The sequence below is a fragment of the Ruditapes philippinarum genome, unplaced genomic scaffold (genome assembly GCF_026571515.1).
Source record: "Ruditapes philippinarum isolate M1 unplaced genomic scaffold, ASM2657151v2 ctg271_1_1_1_1, whole genome shotgun sequence".
Taxonomy (NCBI): domain Eukaryota; kingdom Metazoa; phylum Mollusca; class Bivalvia; order Venerida; family Veneridae; genus Ruditapes; species Ruditapes philippinarum.
Window position 1 is genome coordinate 102,695 of NW_026860094.1, and position 21,453 is coordinate 124,147.

Genomic DNA, 21,453 nt, shown 5'->3' on the forward strand with positions numbered 1-21,453 from the left:
AAATTCTTTTAACCAAGTTGAATTCCATATATAATATATTATATTATGAGTGTTATCAATAAAAATGTATATAGATTTATGACTTCTACATCCCCCGGATGTTATTAAGATATCTATATGTAAATTTCTAGACATAAATGAATTTACTGCTTTCCAGGAATATTTACTGGTTGCGAGTTATGGCCCCTATTTTTCTTTTTCTAGCATACTTCTACACTGGATGTTAGCATATGAGGCATCCTCATCTTAAGCATTTTGATATCAACGTTAATTTTGGCTGATTTTTCTAAAATTATGTTAAGAAAAAGAACTATTGACGACTTAGGAGTGAAAATGCGTAAGCCACCAGATCGTTTTTGTTGGTACATCCATCGTATGATGTTTGGAGGGTCACTGGTTTAAATCTCTGTCAAATTTCATAATTCTTTTCATCCCAATGTGACATATGGCGCAGTAGTGGCTCTTGTTTCTTATTTGTATTGCCTAGAACATGTATTATAAGGGTACTTGGTTCGAGTCCACTTCAGGCTGCATATTTTTTCCACAATGTCACAATTTATAAATTTTTCCAGTTTTTCTGATTTACATGTTTTATGGTTATGCCTTCAATAAATATTTCGAAATTGTTTATGTCCATACATTTGACTTTATTGCATTGTTTTGCAATTTAGCATTTACATTATTTGACCTGTATTGTATAAATGCTTTATAGACTTTTCGGCATGTAACGGGAAGGTAAGATCTTTAAAACTGTTTTCAGGTGTCCCTCTTTACATTATTTCAGACACAAATTGACACCTGAGTGGAATCACCGATGTACTGTAAGCTAGCTGAAATAGCTTTCTCACAACAGTAATGTAGACTTCGAGGACGCGGCATGAATCTACAGCAGTGAGAGGCAAGTGTTTTGAAGTCAACGTCTTTTACCACTTGATAAAGGACAGCCCTTTTCATATGATTATAAATTTGTCTAATTTATTAGGTTTGTTTCTACTACAATGTAAATATGAATTTCTAAAGCTACTAACATTGTTTATATATTTTTTGTATGCGTCGGAAATGGTGTTTTGTCCGATTAACGTGAAACGTTCCATTAACCTTATCCATGACTTTGTAATAGTCATAATTTAGAACTTGGATTTTTAAAAAATACATTTATTAAGATAATAAGAAAAAAATTGAAACTAACTTATAATAAGAATTGATAAAACGATATTATATTAATAACTAAACAAATCGCACAAATAACATTTGTTAATAAATGGTCAATGTATAAATGTAAAGGAAAGAAATTGCCTTTAAATCGTTAATATCATATTCTGAAAATGACAATGTTTTTTTCTGTTTTTAAATAAAGATAAAAAAGTCCAATTGAAATCTTCAAGTAATTAAACCTGTATATATTTAGGGTTTTATCAATCATCAATAGTTCATTGCACAAATGGAAGTATAGCGTTCAATTGTGCAGTTGATCATTTAAAGGTTTAGATATATCTACAAACAACCTTTGATATTTCGTTTTTTAATAACTTTTTACATTTTATATCTTAGTTAATTATTAAAGACTTTGTCACGCTATAATCAAATTTTCTTGTGAAATTAATTACTTTGGTCACATGCTATACTATTAAACGTATTGTTGCTACCATTACATTAAGTTCAACATTAATCTAACATCAAGTTTTCGAAGTAAAAGGAATTCCTTACGCAATTTCTATCCCAAATCTTTTCGAAAGTAAAAAAAAAACAGAAAAGAAAAAAATATACATTTTTTTTTTACTTTTAAGTTTAAACCAACTTTGTCGATATTATTTAAAATGAAGACTTTATTACGAAAGATACATTAAAACTATAAATATCTCCAACCTTTACATATAATTTCACTGTTTTTCTATTCATATAAAAAAGACAACGTACAATACTCATTCTTGTTGTCATCTCAAAAGTTTTCAATTTTTACATTCATTTGGAGTCTGCTTTCCGGAGATAATAATCACTTATCCTTAGAGGTCCATATATTATACCTTAGATAAATGCCACATACTGAACGTTTAACGTGTATTTCATTTAAATAAGATTTATGTAAGTTGATTCGCAAATTTCAAGTATTGCATTCCCTTCCATTGACGATGCATGTGCTTCATCGGAATCTGGAATATCTTCAGTCATACTAGGCAATTGATTGTACTGATTCTTGTCCAAATCAGTTGGTTTTAGTTTCTGATAATATATAGCATGGTCGTTGTCATCTCCTGTAACTACAAAATATACAGTGATAATACTACATTCGGAAGACTAAAATAACAATTTATTTATGTGTTGCTATTCATCTGAATAGTATATTAACCAAAACGATGTTAAAGACATGCATGCAGTTATAGCAATATTACTATAATGACAAAACATAATTTATAATTGAACAGTATAAAGAGGTCCATAATTATAAAAAAAATCATCTTTTTTATGATGCAAATTGTAATGTATATTGTTTTCCTCATGCAGATCATTATGTTCAATCAAAATTAAATTATAATATATATTTATTAAAAAAATTAAGATAAAATCATCAATAGTCAAATATTATATCATAAGGCAAAACAGATGTTATAAACATGATATTTTGTTTTAAAAATATGAAATTATTGAGTTAACATTTACCTATCTTGCATGTTTCTTTGTTTATTTGGTCCTTGTTATACACATCTATCTGATCATAAACATTGTCTTCCTCTTTTTGTTGTTTTCTTTTCTCGTCTATATTTAAAAGAAAATATATGAAACAACCGTGATGATTAAACTTAAGGATGAAGTTATAAATGAAATAAACAGTTATACAATATTGTAATTCGAGATGTTGTGTTATCCTTTCGTAACTTCAACTGGTATAATTAGATTAAATCACTTGTACCGTATATGTAATACTTTAACATCAACACAATTTGTGAAATATTTCAAAATGTAAGTTATAAAAGAAAAAAAGTAGAATCTAATATAAATTATATGCAACATATATCCGACGTTTGACTAGTTTAAACAGATTCTTGCTGTTACACTATGAAGGGGAATTTTAAATAATTTTATTTCAACTTTAATCATCTAGTCTTTTCAGTTTCTGAGATTTTGTTACTTTTCTGACCATAACAATGCATAAGTGACATTTTCTTTAAATCATAAAAGTAAGAAAACACGCTTACTTTTCATGTTTACATAGGAAACTCCCGTATTCTTGTTTCGCTTCGATCTAAAAGAAAAACGTGACCATCTAAAGGTATATAGTGAGTGAACAGGGGAGAGTCAAAATAAATTATCATTTTGCCATAATTCCTTTTGATTTATTAATTTACTTCGCATAAACAATAAATAACCCCCGGATTCAAGCGAAATGTTTGTAAATATCATCTAGAATTTACCTGTAACGTTCAATTTATAAAAAGAGTGGGACAGTCTTTTAATATTTTAGGCAGATTTTAAATTTTATAATAAACATTTTCGGATGTAAACTTTTGGTCAAACACCATTTAAACAGTCAATCTTTTTAAATATAAAGTCAATTCAGCTCAACTTGACTATAGAAATATGAGCATAATGTAGTATGCACTTCAAGTATTTGAAAACGAAACACAGCGTTTTTTAAAAATGTGTATAGCGTCTTTCAAAATCAATACGACCTTATACTTCCTTGTTAAAATACTAACGCGTGTGAGCCAAAAAAGAAAGAAACAACGTTTTCATTTATGGCTAGATAAGACAAAAAGAAACGATCACCTCTTTTTAAATATCCATACGCCAGCAAGAAATCCAAGAGAAGAAAACCCCACGCCAATTCCACTTCCAATTGCAATCCCTACTACACTAAAGTCGCTCTCTTTTACGGGTGACACTATAATAAACAAGTGTAATAAACGTTATAAAACAATAACATTTACACCTTTTGTAAATACTTCAACACTGATACGGTAAATAATTGTTCTGAACTTCTAGGAAAAACTATTTACATGAAGATAATAATAAGTACATCAAGAAAATAGCAAAACAAGTTATCACAAATTAAGTGGGATCAACCCAAGTGTGGCCGAGGTATGCCATTTCTGATCGAGGCATCGTAGTTGCAGCCACCGTGATCGATAGAGGCGACTTAATGGGTTTGAATTAATAGAGCCTATGCATATCTTAACTTCAGCAGGTGATGTTGATTTGAACATCCGAGTTTAGCCAAATTCTATTTCCTGTTTCGGCGCCATATGACCTAAATTGTATTGGTGCGCCAAAAAACCAAACCAAACAAAAATATGGGATAGATATTTCAAATAAATTTATGCAGAAATATCTATATGAAACATAGTATTCGTGCATCATAATTGTCTAATCAACATACATTTTGTCTGAATATAGAGAACGTCGGACAGTTTAGATCTCCCAATTACGTTTTCTGAGTAAAGCAACAGCCGATAAAATGTTCCACCAGAGAGACCCTTCAGTGTTAGATTATAAAGAGCATCTCCGCTACTTGGAACAACCCTCATTATCCAATCAAGTCCACTTTTTGAGTAATTTAATACGAAGTGTTGGGGTCTTCCGCCGTTAAATGAAGGGAGCCACTGAACTGCGATAGTCGATTCAGTTATCAATTCTGCAATAGCATGGAATCCTGACGGAGGATCTGGTTTATCTATAAAAAGAACAGCTGTCACTTTCATTTTACAAATAACTCGTGGTTTACAATCGATGAAAGTAAAGCTGAGCATTGAAATAAAAGTTTGAGTTAAAAGAACATCATAATTATGTATATTAGTGTACATTGATTAAAGAAGTTGTTTTTTTTTTCCGTTTTTTTTTTCTTTTTTTTTTTTTTTTGTTTGTCAACAAAGCGTCTTCGAAATATTCCATACTAATGAAATTGTTTGCTTTGTGGTTGGGAATACCTGTAAGGTCATTGAACAAAACAGGTTACATACCCTAAATGATATATGTCTTTTTAAAAGTATATTTATTACTCTATTGAATAATGTTTCCGATTCCATTCAGCTATTGCCTAATTCTGATAAAAATTACCTTCTATTTCAAGTGTAAAGATCTGCTCAATCGAACCGACTTTGTTTCCAATCGTCAATTTATACAGACCAATATCAGTCCTCAAGACATTCTTTATTGTCAAACTAAAATTTAAGTCTAATTGTGTGATTTTAATGTCGCTGTCGGTAGTGAGTGATGTCGAATCTGAGCCGTTAAATTTCCTCCAAACCACAATTGTTGGTAATGGGTATGCTAAGCATGAATAACTGAAGACTGCTGGATCATTTCCTCGAGTCGTTATATTGTAAGCTACTGGTTCCAATGGATTTGACATCGGAGAACCTTAAACAAACTCTAAATATTACAGAAAATGAAATGCCTATAGACATATGCTTCGCTATAAATTTTGTATGAACTTTTAAAACCTATCATTAAAAAGAACGATCTATTCCAAATAAAACTGAAATGGTTGGTTTTTAGGTTTGTTAACGGTTTTGTACTGTTATTTAGATACTTGATACAGATCTATAAACAAATAAAATATCTTACATATGACTTCAATGTACAGTATCTGTGATGATCTTTCCTCAATATTGTGTTTGTTCCTCACACTACACACATATTCTCCTGCATCAAAACAGTTAACATACCAACGAGTGTAGCTAATGTTGGCTTTTCCTATTGTCATGTATTCTTCCTGTTTGTGTCGTATTGTTATAGTTGTATTAGATAAAGGTTTACTATCAACATAACAAAGAAATGTGACATTGTCACCTTCTTTGACTGTTATGTTCTTGTCCGAGAGATATCCATCAACGTAAAAGTCGTAAACATCCGCTTTGTCTGAAACATTTAAGGATCATTATTATTTATATCTTTATATCTCATATCCGGAACAAATGTATATGATTGATTATAATTTTACTTTTCCTATTGCATTAATTAGATATTTTCGTTTACTTTTTTATACAGTTATTCTTGCCATTCGAATATTCATCTTATCAACAAAAAGATTTAATTAACAAGCGATTGTATAGCATTAACTAATTAGATATGTATTAATGTATAAAAGGAGCCGTAATATAACACTATGATTGGATATCAAGTCTTTATATAAAACAAATACATTTTGAACGTACACTCGACATTCAGATGGAATATTTGAATTGTTATCCCTTGCACTGTGTAGTTGTCATTAGATGATGACATGATATTATACGCTGTGCAGTTGTAATTCATATCATCATACTTTGTGATGTTATTTATAAATGCATTTTGTGATGTCCAGTTTCTATTGTCACCATCCCTTGTCCAACCCACAAATGTATTATCTGGATTTCCGTGATGAACTGGACATGTAAAATTAAATGCAGATCCTTCAGCGACAAAACTGTCCTCTATTGGGTCGATCCATGGCGGATCTATGAGTATACAGAACAAAAATTAGAACATTATGAACTAATTAGCAATTTAGATAACGATGCCATGAATCTATGTATGACAATAAAAATCAATGTCTATGTATTCCCATATCTAATTAAACTTATAGTGTTCTTGATAAGAAAATAAGAAGGTTAATCATGTTTGGTTTCTTGTTCAATGTAATAGATTAATATACAATATTAATACATGTTATATAATTAATATTTATCAATTGTATATGCCTTTTTTAACGTCCAAGAAAGGTCAACTTGACGACTGCTGAATAACGAATCATTAATATAAAGAATCGGAGTTAAATATTTTATATCATAAGAAAACAACAAAAGAAATTTTACATGTGACATTAAGTAAAACGTGAGAAGATCGGATTTCTTGTAATTGTATTTCAGTTATGGACACAGTGCAGTACACTTTCCACCCATTTACTGTTCTATTTGGTAAGTAATCAAACATGCTTGTGACAGACGTAAAGCCATTTTCGTTGTTGAAGTCTACATCATTTTCTGGGATGTTAATGATTCCTTCACCATCAGTCTGTGCAATAATCCAATTAACCTTGGGAATCGGGCGCGAAAATGATGTGGTACAATTCAGCTGGATTTTAGAATGTTCGATAACTGTCATAACGTCTACAGATGGAGTCATATTTATTTTCACAACAGGTACTGAAATTAATCATATAAACATTGTATAAAGCTTTAAATTAATTTGTTAAAACACTTAATTTTGAGATTACAATTTAATTGTTATAAATGACAAGAGGCGAATTATGTCATTTGAAGAATCTATAAATCAAGTTCTGTTTCGGAACAAATGTTCATGATCAATAATTAACACATTTTGCTTTCGAGTTTTAACTCTATGATAACAAAATCCGTAAACATTATATTCACGTACCAAATACATTTAAAATGACATTTTTTCTTTCTTTTTTTGCTGTCTAGTTGATTTGAATAAATAATATATTTCAAAAGATTGGCTATTATAATGGTAATTGACCAATAATGAAAAAAGATTGCGATACAATATAAAATCTGTATTTAATCTGCAAATTATAATTACTCTTTTCAGCGTAACCGAAACATTCTGAACAATATTTAAATAAATGTATGTAGGTCGTATGTATTATTGATGATTTTTTATAGTAAAATATAAAACACAATTATGGCAAAATGTTTTCTTTTATTTGTACATGTTCACTCACCATTTACGGTTTGATGGGCAAAAATATTACTTTACACCTTTTCTCTTTAGTATTTATGTATTGTAATAGGTGATAGTACAAACAATACAGGTGACAAATATCAAGTTACAAATGTATACTTAAGATCAAGATAAGAATTATGATAAAAAGATAAAAAGGAACATGAAATGTCCTAGATTGATCTATTTTTATGAACAATATTTTTACTCACACATAAGTGACAATATAAATATTTTAATATGATGAGAGAAATTTCATGCATATATAATTCTGTTTTTAATCGCAAGGTCTGCTAGCAGAAAGAAGTAATATCGGGAATTTGTTCTTATATATTATATAAATATCAGATTAATTAAGTAATGCAATAACTGTTTTTATATAATTTACCTTTAACTAACAACGATGCGCTTACTCTCTCAGTATAGTGCATATATATCACTTCACATGTCCAAGATGTGTTGTGATAGGCCGCTGTTATGTTTGATATATGCAGAACAGCGTTTGTTCCATTTAATCCGTCTTTTTCGCATGTGCAGTTATACCCTTTGTCTGTAAATAACGTCGATGAAGGACACTGATTCAATTCAAATGAACATATGCTATCCCAGCTGTTTGTCTTCCAACGAATTCTAAATCCTTGACCACTATGTGTACATCTAAAAGTCACATTACTGTTCAATTTTTCGTCTGCAATTTCTGGATATATTACCGTACTGGAAGCATTACCTGTATTTACAAAACACTCTTTAGTTTAAAGAGACTTTTAAATATTTTATTTTACACCTTATTAGTTGAAAATTTACAGTTTTCGAAAGGTGAAACATATAAAACTCAATACACATAGTTACTTTTACAATACTTAATAAAAATAACATTCTTTCACTCGCACTATCAAAACAAAATTGCTAACACAAAGCTGCCATATTTTTTTTAGAAAAGCAACCTCATGGTTCTCACATGAAAATATCCATTATACTTTTGAGTTAAATAATTCTCATCTTAATCTTAAAATTAATGCGTATACTTGATTAAATTCTTGATATGTATATCAGTTTGTTTTATTTACCTTGATGTAAGCCAAATGCTACGAGGCACGCCCACTTGAAATAAAACATGTTCATACTAAAGTTATGTGTACATCCTTTAACCAAGGTTTAAAAATTTGATACGAAAAAGGATACGTATAAAAAATACAATGTTAGAGTTTACATGATTTAATAACTTCCTCCTTTTAAATAAACACATGAAAGGTGAAGTAACACGTTATACAAATCAGATATTTAAGAATATAAAACACGTAGTTACGCTGTGCAACAATAGTTTGACCTGGTCTACTTCCTTTTGGTTCTTTTCATTATCTAATATACTATATTATTTAGAATTGTGGATCCAAACATTCTAGTATATCTAAAATTATGGATTATATTATATTATATACTATTTACAGTTTACAGTTACATATAACTCCATGCCATTGTTAGCCCTGCTTTCAGTAATAAGTAGGATGTTCAAGTACGATTAATGTTCCCGTTTGTGTTTATAGTATTTTAGCATTATAACAAACATAATATAATATGATTTTAGCGACCACTATTGAAACCAAGGGAAGGGAAAACATAAATATAATGCAGGTTTACGCATACAAAAGTAAGCCGGGTATCAAAATACTCTGGTTTGGCGAGACTTGTTCTTTGTTATAAAAGAAAACTTTCTTAAACAGGAAGAAAATACACCAGAAAAATGTTATTCTTTAAATCTATCATAAGTCGTACGTCTTTTTAAAGCGTATACAGTACATGTAATATGTTTAATGTGTTTTATTTGTTCATTAAGGTATATAAAAAAGGAAAAATGTCACATGTATGAATAATTCCAATTATCATTTAAATTCAAACGTAATGGAAAAGTACATCAAATAAGGTAAATGCTATAATTTAAATGTACAGTTCTACTTTCAAATAACCATGGTGGGAATTCTTTAATTAATGATTTTCACTTCTTTCATTTTGTTATACCACTTGCCCCTCACAGTTGTGGTTAGAATCCTGACTGGGACTTTAGATTCTTGCATATGAGGAAGATGTACAGCTAGTTGACAGAACGTCGCAGGTTCCTCTCAGTTGAAATAATGCACGGAAGGGCACCTGAACATTCCCTCTCCAGTAAAGCTTGAACGGCGCTATATGACCTATACGTTGTCGGTGTGCCAATCAAACAAACACGCATCATTTTGTTTTATTACCCCTGACTTTTTGTATAATGATAATTTTCCATAGGCCACTGGCAATTATTTATACTGTTAATGCAAGTGTACCATGTGAACAAGAAATGTGTACTGTTACAGGGTAACAACATAAAACCTGGCCACATGGTCTATTTTTTAAAGAAAACAAAAATTAAATCATCATAAAAAATCATCACAGTTATTGTTCGGGGTAGTAAAATAAATAACACATGGGTTTGTGAGTAACAGTAAAAATATCATCCCTCGTAAAATAACTGTAACCTGAGGCGTTATTTTCCTTGGGATGATATTTTTACTGTTACCCACAAACCCATGTGTTATTTATATAATGTCAAATGTTTAATTGGTATTATGATGTAATATTATACTGATTGGATGATTGATTGAAGGGACTCCAATGAGGTTGTTTTTGATCTTTTTTCCTTTTTTTAGTGGACAAAACTGATAATATTTTTATTTATTTATTTATTTATCATTATTTTTTATAATAATATTCAATTTGATCTTAGTCTAAAATTTAAGATCGTTTGCCTCACTCAATTTTTTGTAATAATTATTCTACAAATATTATTGTGAAAAATTACACAAAGATTTAAATCGTTGCATCGATTTTCGCTCAAATTATCGGAGATGAATTAAACACTTTCAATTCAGTTTTAAGCAGTAAACTTGGCGATTTATCTGGATAGAGCTCTTTTGCTGACGGTCAACAAACTTGAAAATAGCAGCTCTAGAAGTGATTAAATTGTCTGTGGAACGTATGTAATTACTGTTTTATCTGAAATATGATTTGCTACAACACTATTAAACGTAATTATAATATCATCTAATATAGCTGATATCTAATCTATTGTCAACAGACCAAGTTACATATCATATTCACTGGGTGGAGTATCAATTTCGCTTGCTGAATTGGATTTTTCCAATCTAAAAATAAAACCAGGCTGATATCCAATGACAATACATCATTATACAATTATTGACAAACGATTCATTGAATGTGATATGATTTTCACTGGTAAAATGCGGTCATTTCCATGGCTCACTAGTTAATAATAGTATAGTGTCATGTCCATGCAAAACAAAATGCAATAACAATTATCAACATTACTGAATAAGACACACAGGAGAACCGATAATGATTACAAGACAGAATAAAATTGCTTAAATATATATGATATAACTTATTCATTATATTCTTAATGTGACATAGTAAAATATGAAATTATCCTATACACACATTTTTCATAGTAATGAGAGATGAAGATGAAAAATAATTATGTTGTTAAGTGCGATGTTTCATATCTTAAATTGATACAAATTTTGTATTCAATGTTTCCATCTTAGGTTATTAGAGAAGAAATTGAAATTGATATTTTGTTTGTAAAGTCTAAATTGATAAATTTTGTTTTATTTCTTCGGAGAAAAACAAGAATGTGACCTTAGAGAACATGTTAAGTCAAACTGAAAATGCATCTCCTACAAAGAAATGAATTGTACGTCTATTGTTTTTCTTTCTATAACATTCCGAAGGTTTGAGATTTCGTGATTTTTGTTGTCACGTTATGATTTATTTTAAGTGAAATGAAATAAACAAGTATGTGCTTGACCAGTTCATGACTAACATGTAACATTGTTGTATTTTAGCAAAAATGAAACGAACTATCAAATGCTTAGATCTTACAGAAACTAATAATAAAAACGGAAATAATTTATCTTCCTTCATAAATGATGTAAAAAGGAAATTTATTATATACTACTGTTTTAGTAGAAACATTGAAGCTGACTGATTAAGCCTAACCAGACTGAATACAATTACTTTTCTCCAGTTAATAATTTCCTCGACCTTATTGGACATTTTTATTTAACGACAATTGAAATGATACTCTGCCTAGGTCTGAATGCTATTCTGTTTGTTTTCGTGCATTACACTGTATGTTGAATAAGAATATAATTGAATGTAAGTGATTTATTGAAGCGTGAGGCAGTTCTAGACTAGATTAGTATAGTAGGATTTATAAATTTTGTAATATTGTGTTATATCAAAGAGTAGTCAACTTCAGGGTTTGTGATTCAGAAAATTAATTTCAAGACTAAAACGATTCAAAGTTTTTAGTGCATTTGCTCAATTGACATAATTTACATATACAAATGATTTACATAACCTCATTTTCAGTAGAATATTTTCTTTATATAATATAAGGGAAAAATGCTTCAGTTTTCATTTGTTATTTATTTATTTTATTATTATTATCATAATTATTATTTCTTTTTTTTCTTTTTTTTTAATTTGCACAATTTAGCATTTTTATAACGATAGAGGAGTTTGGATTTTATCTCATTATTTTTTGTTTGTTTTAGGTTGAGTAAAACATGTTTTGGCTAGCGCTACTGCTTGTTTGGACAACAAAATGTAAGGTTTGTTTAAAGTACTTTTTTACGTATCGCAAATCGTGTTTTGTTATAGGTCTATAGGTTACAAAACTGTCATAATTGTATGTCAATACTTTTAAATTGATATTTCAGATTGTGCATCCCCAGAACTGATTCTTTCACAAGATCTGGTTAATGTTATGGAAAACACAAGTTTGAAGTTATCGTGTAATGCTCCTAAAAACGCTAAATTAACAAAATGGACAAACTTGAGTTCACCACAGCAGATTTCGTACTTATCATTTCGGAAAGAAGCAGTGTGTATACCAGATGGTTTTTTTCGCGACACACAATACTATGAAACAAGTTGTTATAGTAATGGTACTTTCAATGTCATTATAAAGCGTGTAAATCGAAGTAATCATGGCGACAGATGGTACTGTCTCTATGGATTTGTGAAGAGTAATTTAGCTTACATCAGTGTTTATGGTAAAAAAAATATGTTCTTATCAAGTTTAATAATTTATATATTTAAAAACATAGCGTACAACTATATAAATATTATCATAGATTCCTTAGCATACGACTGGTATATATATACCAACATACAAAACAAATGTGTTATCAAAAAGAGCAAACTTCTTGAAAATATACATTTTCACAAATGTAAAAGGAAAGTGTCATTATAATATAACAGTGTGTGCCATTTAATTCCATCTTGATATTGACACATGATAAAGTTATACAATGTGTGGATACTTGCACGTAAAATTGTATATGCGCACGTATTTGTTGTATGCATTCATCGACTAATGTCTTGTTCATGGTAAGGGCAAATGCATTTATTTATGTAAACAAGAAATACCACTTTACATAACTTCGTTAATATATGTATGAAGAGTATTCAATTTTATACCATTAACCAATCTTTTTGAAGCCGACAACGCTCATATAACATGTATAAAACATATAAAAATTCTGTATGCTATTTTCAATTGGCAATATTGACCTAATTCATATAATATTATGTATGGCTCTATGGCTTTTAACATTAACATAGCTCCAACTTATTAAAAATTTGTTACAAAGTATGAGGAAATAAAACGAACAAAAAAACAACAAAAAAACAAAGTAGACCTCATTGGAATTTAAGATTTCTATTGTTAAAATTTTAATCATGATCTAATTTTGAGACGGCACTGCTAATATTATATCCATTTGATTTTAATAAAACCATATAAATTATGGCAAAATATGAATACAAATGAATTTAAATAAGATTTCAATATATTAGTGATAAGTTTTTGAATATCAAGTGTATTATCTAAAGACGATCTGATATATAGAAGAATATGTTCAAAGCAAACGCATGCATTTAAATCAAACATAGACAAAATCAGTGCGATTAAGAAATGTCTAATAGCTTCTCCTTTCGCAATGTCTATTTTTCCTATACGTTTTCTGTGTTTATACCGTTTGTTATACTTCATATACATATTAAATAAGCCATTCATATAACTGAAATTTAGTCTACGACGTTTTATTCAATATAAACGTTTTTACTTTTCAGTTCCTATTAAGTACGTGAAAATCAAAAACGTTTTAGAAAATGATGTAACAGTAGAAGAAAATATTACAACTACATTTACGTGTATGACATCTGAAGGACGACCTGCTACAAGTATTACGTGGACACAATTATCTAAGAAAGGCATCAAGACAGATTTGACACAAACTGCGGTATACAATATTTCTGAACTAGATAATCGCATGATAATATCTCAAAGCAGCATTGATTTGAGACCGCTACGCCGGGACAATGATACCCGAATAATTTGCGAAGCGACGAATAAGATATCAAATATAACAAGAAGGGAAGTTACACTTCATGTCCAATGTAAGTTTGTTTTTATATATGCTGTTTCGTTTATATCTAAAACAAACAACATATAAGTTCATACATGTAATATAGGCAAATTATAATCAATCAAAGATTTAATTACATTGAATTCAATAAAAATAATAATTAAGTTTGAACTGTGTAATAAGACGTACGCTTGCGAAACTTTTTTGTTTGGTTTTACGTCGCATCAACACGGTAAAGGTCATATTGTGTTTGTTCAATTTGTAACACATCAGAATATTGTTTATGCTATTCTGTTTTTATGCAGATATTTAAGTACAATAGTTCTGTAGTCTCCGATAAAATATATGATATTTTTGTTCTGCTGATGAAAAATTCAGTACTACGTCGTTGCATGCAAAACAAAAAGATGTTTTTATCTATGCACAAATGTTGCAGAATGATACAATTTAATCATGAGTGACTACAAAGTTGATTTCGTAACTTTGTATCTAATGACCAAGGAATACAATTTTTAATAATTTACTTTAATTCACTTTAAGTAAATTATAGCTGTTTCATCTGAAGAAAATGACTCGAATTCATGTGATTGTATAACATAGAACAAAAATCTTAATTATTTAATGATTCAATATTTCTCAGAGGCGCAGTTCATGACTTGCTTAGGAAGACTTAAATTATCATTGTAGACGAATGGTCATTTTATTTTAAAAGTTTAAATGGTAAATGGTTATTTTCAACATATTTATTACTTTTTGTGAAGTTCCCTCCCTACACATTTTCATTTTCAGATCCTCCCGGTAAATCGCACTTTCAATTCATTGCACAAAATGAATTTGCCAAAGGTGGTGTATTACAAGATAATAATAAACTAATTGTTAAAGAAGGAAGCAGTTTTACTGTTACATGTAGATCCGATGGCGATCCTCCCCCAACATGCACATGGAATATTACGAATGACGTGAATTCTCCTAACTTAACATTTACAAATATAACAAAGGCAAGCATAGGATTGTATGAATGTACTGCAGCAAACGTCATCCAAAGTTTCCCAAAATATGACAAAAAGAAAGCAGCATCCAGGGCGATTCTTGATATAGATGTATTATGTAAATCGATTATTTTCAATTAGAAAAAAATAGTTTCATTAGTTAAATGTAAAGAAAAGTCTCCGTCTTAAAATTTACAAACGATTTTCGGCGAATCTATTCTCAAAATATTTCCGTTTTAACTACATTTCATGAAACAAAAACGTTACCAAATTGTTTCCTCTACTAAAAAATCATTTGATTATCTTATGACAAGTATGATATGAGCAAGTGTATCCGCGTGAGTCCTCGTGCGAATGAAGAGGTTTTGTTTTCCTTAATTGTTTTTGTTTTCATATTTTATTGTATATTCATTTTACAGATCAAAGTAGAATATTACAGTTCATTGTTACGGGAAAAGAAAAGAAATGGGAGAATTTTGTCTGCAGTGTTGACAGTAATCCAGTATCGTCCATTTCCTTGTCGTTTAAAGAGCAAGAATTGTGGCACAATGTATCCAAAGGCTTGATTTATACACATAGAGTTGAATCATGTTTTGATGCTGGCGTTTATAAATGTTAAGCACATAACAAATACAATAACAAACCATCTATGGAAGAACTGACTTTACGTGTTAGATGTAAGTTATACTTCTTTACACGGTTTCAATACAATTCATAACAAAGTAGACCTTTCATAGGATTGAGTAAAAAATTGTTAAACGGTCGTTTAGGTGATAAGGGTTTTTTTCATTTGATCATAGTAATAGGGATTGCATAACATTCTTTTTAATTAAAAGATGTTGTTGAATGTCGGAACTAAATATTAAATTTAAGTTAACATCTACTAAATCTGCCATCAAGACAGTTTATATCTGGTTCATAATATAATGTCGGATTTTTCCATGGCTATATGTAGTGCCATAAGTAAGTTGGTACTTTTAATTTAAAATTAGTTTTGAAAATTATATTGCAGTGTAATCATATATAATAAGTTAAATATGTTACCTTAATTGTTATCGTTAATATTTTGTAGAATATTTGTTCTCACTGAGCCCTCATATATGTTTAGGACTTTTTTCTGATATTTCAGGTACACCACTTTTAATACCAGACTTTGACCTGAAAACAACTATTTCCAGTGCAGAACATGTAGCCGTTACATTTAAATTCAAAGCGTTTGCATACCCGATGCCGGTTTTCAAATGGTTTAAACTATGCGTCTTTTCCTCGAAGATATTGATAAATGACAAGAAATACGAAATCAAAACACTAGGCCTTTATTCCAGTCTTACTATAAGCGACATTGCCAAAGACGATTATGGAAGCTACAAGCTGATGATAAATAATACAGTTGGCCAATTAGTACAATATTATCTTCTGAAAGCAAATGGTATATATATGTTTTATGTCGGAGTTTATGTAATGAATAAGTATTGTAAAAGAATGTCACGTTGTATTGTTAATTTTATTACTATTATTTTTATCCATACCGCCTAGAATCAAGGTCAATGTTGACACGCAATCGTAAGACAGGAAATTGGAAGTCTTTAAATAAAGACAGTCATACAATTGCCTTAAACAACTTGTTTATTAGTTTAGTTTATTTTGGTATTTACAATTTTTGATTAACAGAGGAAATAAGGTCACTTATTAACATTGCGTAGCAGAGGTCAATTAATCCGCTAAAACTATTAACGTTTCAAACCATTTGCTTTGTAATGACCTTTTGGGTCAAAATATTGAAGGTCCTTTTAAAATGTTATAAATATCGCAAAACACAGCTTTTACGCGTTACCATATCAAATGTTTAGATACAAGACAAAAGATACAAAGGGAACAACTTATCTTATAACATTTAACATTTAAATGATGTAATTATATAAAATACATCTAAATCGTCACAGTGTGTTTTAATTACTGGTCGGGTTTACATATGCTACACATACTATTTTCAAATCCAATAAAATACAAATTGATTTTAAAACATGTAAACAATACATTTTGCAGCAACGCCTGACCCGCCTACACAGTTTACAATTTTGCCAGAGTATGTTACAGACACGTCCACAATCCTTCAATGGAAACCTGGATATGATGGCGGCCCAAGACAAACGTTTATTGTGAGATACAAACTTGAAGTAGAGAAGAATTGGACGGTTAGAAGCATACATGATGACGGTGACAGAACAATAAATTATACCATAACTGACTTATACCGTGATTCGTTGTACTGTTCTGAATTGTTTTCAGTGAATTCAATAGGGAAGTCAATGGCGCTTAACCTAAGATTTAAAACAAGAGGTATTAGGCCAAATTTAATTCTTTGTTTATCGAAATATTATGATTGCACGAATACGTCCGAGATATCACACTTCATATTGATTATGAAATTACATCATTTTGAAAGTTTGTACTGTAAATGTAGCAGGTAAAATTATCTGTTTTACAAATTCAAAAATGCAAAGCACCTCACAACCTAATCAGATTCAATATTTATATTTTCTTGTTAGGTAAAAGAAGCCGATCAATTGAAAAACTACGATATTTATGATATTCTCAAAAACAAATATAATAATGCTAAACAAATTGTTCTCTGCCACTGTCCAAATCGGTCATTTATGATTTTCTCAGCCTTTGAGTATATGCATTTACTCAATGATAAATTTACATTACAATTTTAATGTATGTAATATAAAACTTTATATACAACATTAACGCCGCCCTTTCATTCAAAGGTCCTAGCTCAGATCATATTATTTATTGAATAATTTAACAGTTTATCTCAGTGAATAGGAAAATAACTTAACTTTCTGATTGGCTACATAAAGCTATCACAGTTAGCGCAATATGCATTTGTACTTTTTATTTGCTGTACTCAGTTACTTAAAATATATGTAAAAATAATATAACAAAGACAAAGTAATATTTAATAACCATTATCATTATCGTATGGTCATTTGATCTTCTATACTATTATAATTATCGTGTTATTAATTACATTGTTACATTGAATTACTACTATTATACATGTATATTATTATCTTATGTCTTCTAATTCCTTATTTACAACTGTTTAATTAAAGCCAGAAAATCCTGTGCATGCGCAATGATGAAATGAACTGTTGACCGGTCAACATTTTTAACTGTTACACCCATGTAAATTATTATTTGTATGTTGTTGCAATATATATTGTAGTTTGATTGCAAAGCATTTTATAATAAAACAGTTATTTCACGGGTGTGTGTAAACTGTTGTCCATCGGTATCAAGGATGACATTTGGAGCTGTTGCCCTCGTCCTTTAGCTTCTGGCAACAGTTCCAAATGTCATCCCTGATATCTTGGGGCAACAGTCCACAAACACGCATATAATAACTGTATAATACATCATACTGAAATAATACTACTACATAATGATATTCAACGATAAGGCCAGGAACGTCATTCAATCTCGACTTAAGCAAAGCCTTTTGTGACTTGATGTATTTGTGCGTGTGACATATGCCTTTAATACAGACAGATATATTCAGGTAAATAATTGATCACCTTCACTTATAATAAACATTAAGTTTTAGTAATATTATGTTGACATTTCCGCAGACATTGAGATTAGACATACGTCAAACAATGGATTATGTGTTGTGGTTGGAATCGGTACATTTATCACAACACTTACAATAGTAGCTTTTGTTTTGATCGGATTTCGATTGTTCAAGTAAGTAATTTCATTTTCGATGGTATTCCAACCGTTTATTGCTTATTCGAATCTTCAAATTTTATCTATGCCAGAAAGCACTTTTAATTTAAAATGTGAAAATAATACTGTAGCAGCTTATATCGATGACTTTAAAGTCACTTGTCTTTTCATTTCAGCCTTCAATTTCCTTTTTATTGATAAACACATTTAAACAGATCCTGCGATTTTCAACAACTATTTACCTTTTTCATTGCTATCTTGGATTATTTTTTTCAGAATGCTTTTTAAAATTTGTCAAATTCTCTTTTTTAAAAAAAGCTGTCTTATTGAAGCGACCCGTTTTTTTACGACACTGATTACTTTTATGTGCATTTATAAAAGTTCAATCACACGCACACTGAGATGGATGATGCAAAATACCAAATTGAATGATTTTTATTTCATATTATAAATACGGAAATAATTTTAACTAGTGTTGATAACTTACTGCCCGGTTTGTTGGGTTAAATTTGAAATTTTAATAACTCTTTTGTGTAATAGTCTGACTTGCTCAGGAAATCGTTGCTTTATTATTATTATTATTATTTCTGAGTTCCTTTAAGAAAAGATGTTTGTGTGTCCGTTACCGATATTGGTCAAATATGAATAAATATATTCATTTATTTATATATGTTTGTTTTATAAGAGTCTCGTCTATACATGTAACCATACGCATGTTCATGTATATAACAAAAACATATTTGAAGAAGATATTCGGCCGAAGTAAAAAATGGTTAAGTTGCAGATGTTATTTTCTAATCTTTTGGTACAATGCATACATGACAATGACAATTTTGTTTAAGTAAGGAAAAAAACATGAATTGAGCAAGTAAAAAGAAGTCAACGAAGACTATTTTCGGCAGCGTCCTTCTTTTATATTATTAAGTAATGTTTCGAATATAAGTATAAATGAAAGTAATAAAGTTGGTTTGAATTGATTTGCGCCATTTTCAAAAGCAGATATTATAAGCCATGTAAAATATATTTATGAAACAATTTATATAATGAAACGGATATGGACTTTTAAGTAGCTGGACATGGTGTCATGTTTACTTTATGTTATCGCGTCGGTGTGGTCAATATTAATTTTGTGAGCTGTAACACATCATATTCACTTGCTTAATTGTCAATATTTGTATATCTTTCGTACTTATATAATACTTCCTGTCATTATTTGCAGGAAAATGAGGTGCGTACGTTGTAAAAGCAATGATCCAGGTAAATAACATTCAATCATTTAATTCAAGAGTTAATGTAATTTGTCAACAATGAAACTGTGCATCTGTCAACGGTACTTGTGCCTTAACATATCAAATTCCATTAGTACCTTAATTTAGTTTGGATTTTATTTCCAGATATATTATGCAAATTTCTGTCTATAATTATCGTAACAATTGTCACCAGAGTAATCTGTTTTGACCTATTACAGTCCCTCCTGTAAAATTTACTGTTTAATATTTATTGGTCTGCTTTACAGAAATGTTTTAATTTTTAGGTAATGCTGTAGAACTGCAACATTCAACTACGGCTGGAAACAATGTCTCACCCGAATATACAGACTTGGATGAACACAGAAGAGAAACCAATGTTTATAATGAACCTTCCGTTACTAATTATGAAGAGCCGGACGTGTAACCTTAAACGGCATACATGGCATTTTGTGTCGCATCGACACCAAAACCTGTAATTTCTGACAACATTTAATATATATTTTCTCATTATGTATACGCCTTGGTTATGTAACATTTGATTCTTCCAAAGACCCATTATGCCCCAAATATGCTTTTACTTTATTCAACAAAACCATTTATTTTGGGTCCTGTCATAGTTTTAAAACAGTTGCCCACTAGACCATATTTTGCATCTGTTGCCTTTTGGCAATATTACAATAAAAGTTATTTAGTATTTTGTATGGAAGTAGAAATAACACTTATGACAATTAAATGCACATTCAGCGCTACTTTTTGTACGTCATAAGCATTTAGTATTCTTTTAAACAAATATTTGAACGTTTTAACTTCATCATTCCCCTTTCTAAAGAAGGAACAATAAACGTGTTTCTGAGGTATAATGTGACTTAAATAAGACATTTAACTTGTAAACAACAGAAAAAGTTCTGTCAAACATAAGTATCTGGAAAATGTTAATACCCCATGAATATAATATTAAATAAATTTATAATTGTTTGATTATTCATTATGACTATACAATGCCAAGATTAAACTTTTTTTTAATTTTTAGCCGTATAAAGACTTACTTTTTCACAATTTGTAACAACTTGCATAACAGAGAGTCTAAGCCAATACTAATTTAGGTAAGGATCAGGCTTGTGTCAATACTATATATTTGACTATTTTGTCAATGGAATTAATTGCTAACACCTAAATATTTTTGGTGTTGTCAAACAACAAAGGGACAGAGAAATAAGTCGGCCTTTTGTATAGATTGTTTTGTTTAGACTGTGAACTGAATCTGTACGACGAGGTAACATCCAAATGGTTAGATACACATTTATAAATGTTATCATTTCTAATAATCAAAAGAGC

General features: G+C 29.7%; 2 protein-coding genes and 1 long non-coding RNA gene across 3 annotated transcripts; 2 read left to right on the forward strand and 1 right to left on the reverse strand.

The window, feature by feature from the left end:
* Nucleotides 1-1,271: 1,271 nt before the first annotated feature.
* Nucleotides 1,272-8,871, reverse strand: LOC132758863 (synaptogenesis protein syg-2-like). Its single transcript, XM_060750569.1, has 11 exons — nt 8,727-8,871; nt 8,048-8,386; nt 6,792-7,121; nt 6,153-6,434; nt 5,563-5,856; nt 5,053-5,355; nt 4,376-4,669; nt 3,766-3,880; nt 3,195-3,241; nt 2,659-2,754; nt 1,272-2,258 (listed from the first exon to the last, which is right to left on the reverse strand). Exons 1-11 carry the CDS (start codon nt 8,779-8,781, stop codon nt 2,068-2,070), a joined length of 2,346 nt encoding a protein of 781 aa, XP_060606552.1. The 5' UTR covers nt 8,782-8,871; the 3' UTR covers nt 1,272-2,067.
* A 5,060-nt stretch (nt 8,872-13,931) lies between these two features.
* Nucleotides 13,932-18,373, forward strand: LOC132758870 (neural cell adhesion molecule 1-like). Its single transcript, XM_060750577.1, has 6 exons — nt 13,932-14,175; nt 14,934-15,251; nt 15,553-15,627; nt 16,263-16,562; nt 17,180-17,473; nt 18,369-18,373. The coding sequence occupies exons 1-6, from the start codon at nt 13,932-13,934 to the stop codon at nt 18,371-18,373; spliced, it is 1,236 nt and encodes a 411-aa protein (XP_060606560.1).
* A 244-nt stretch (nt 18,374-18,617) lies between these two features.
* Nucleotides 18,618-21,446, forward strand: LOC132758875 (uncharacterized). The gene is made up of 3 exons (XR_009629636.1): nt 18,618-18,886; nt 20,088-20,125; nt 20,403-21,446. It is a non-coding gene; the product is annotated as an uncharacterized LOC132758875 (long non-coding RNA).
* The last annotated feature ends 7 nt before the right edge of the window (nt 21,447-21,453 follow it).

What these genes read in the sequence shown, in the direction of transcription:
- LOC132758870 (XM_060750577.1), top strand. Translation starts at nt 13,932, where the DNA reads ATGACATCTGAAGGACGACCTGCTACAAGTATTACGTGGACACAATTA. An exon ending in TCTTGATATAGATGTATTAT is followed by an intron (nt 15,252 to 15,552) that starts GTAAATCGATTA and finishes TTCATTTTACAG; the next exon opens with ATCAAAGTAGAATATTACAG. An exon ending in TTTTGTCTGCAGTGTTGACA is followed by an intron (nt 15,628 to 16,262) that starts GTAATCCAGTAT and finishes CTGATATTTCAG; the next exon opens with GTACACCACTTTTAATACCA.
- LOC132758863 (XM_060750569.1), bottom strand. Translation starts at nt 8,781, where the DNA reads ATGAACATGTTTTATTTCAAGTGGGCGTGCCTCGTAGCATTTGGCTTA. An exon ending in CGTTTTACTTAATGTCACAT is followed by an intron (nt 6,435 to 6,791) that starts GTAAAATTTCTT and finishes GTATACTCATAG; the next exon opens with ATCCGCCATGGATCGACCCA. An exon ending in TTCCTATGTAAACATGAAAA is followed by an intron (nt 2,755 to 3,194) that starts GTAAGCGTGTTT and finishes TTTTAAATATAG; the next exon opens with ACGAGAAAAGAAAACAACAA.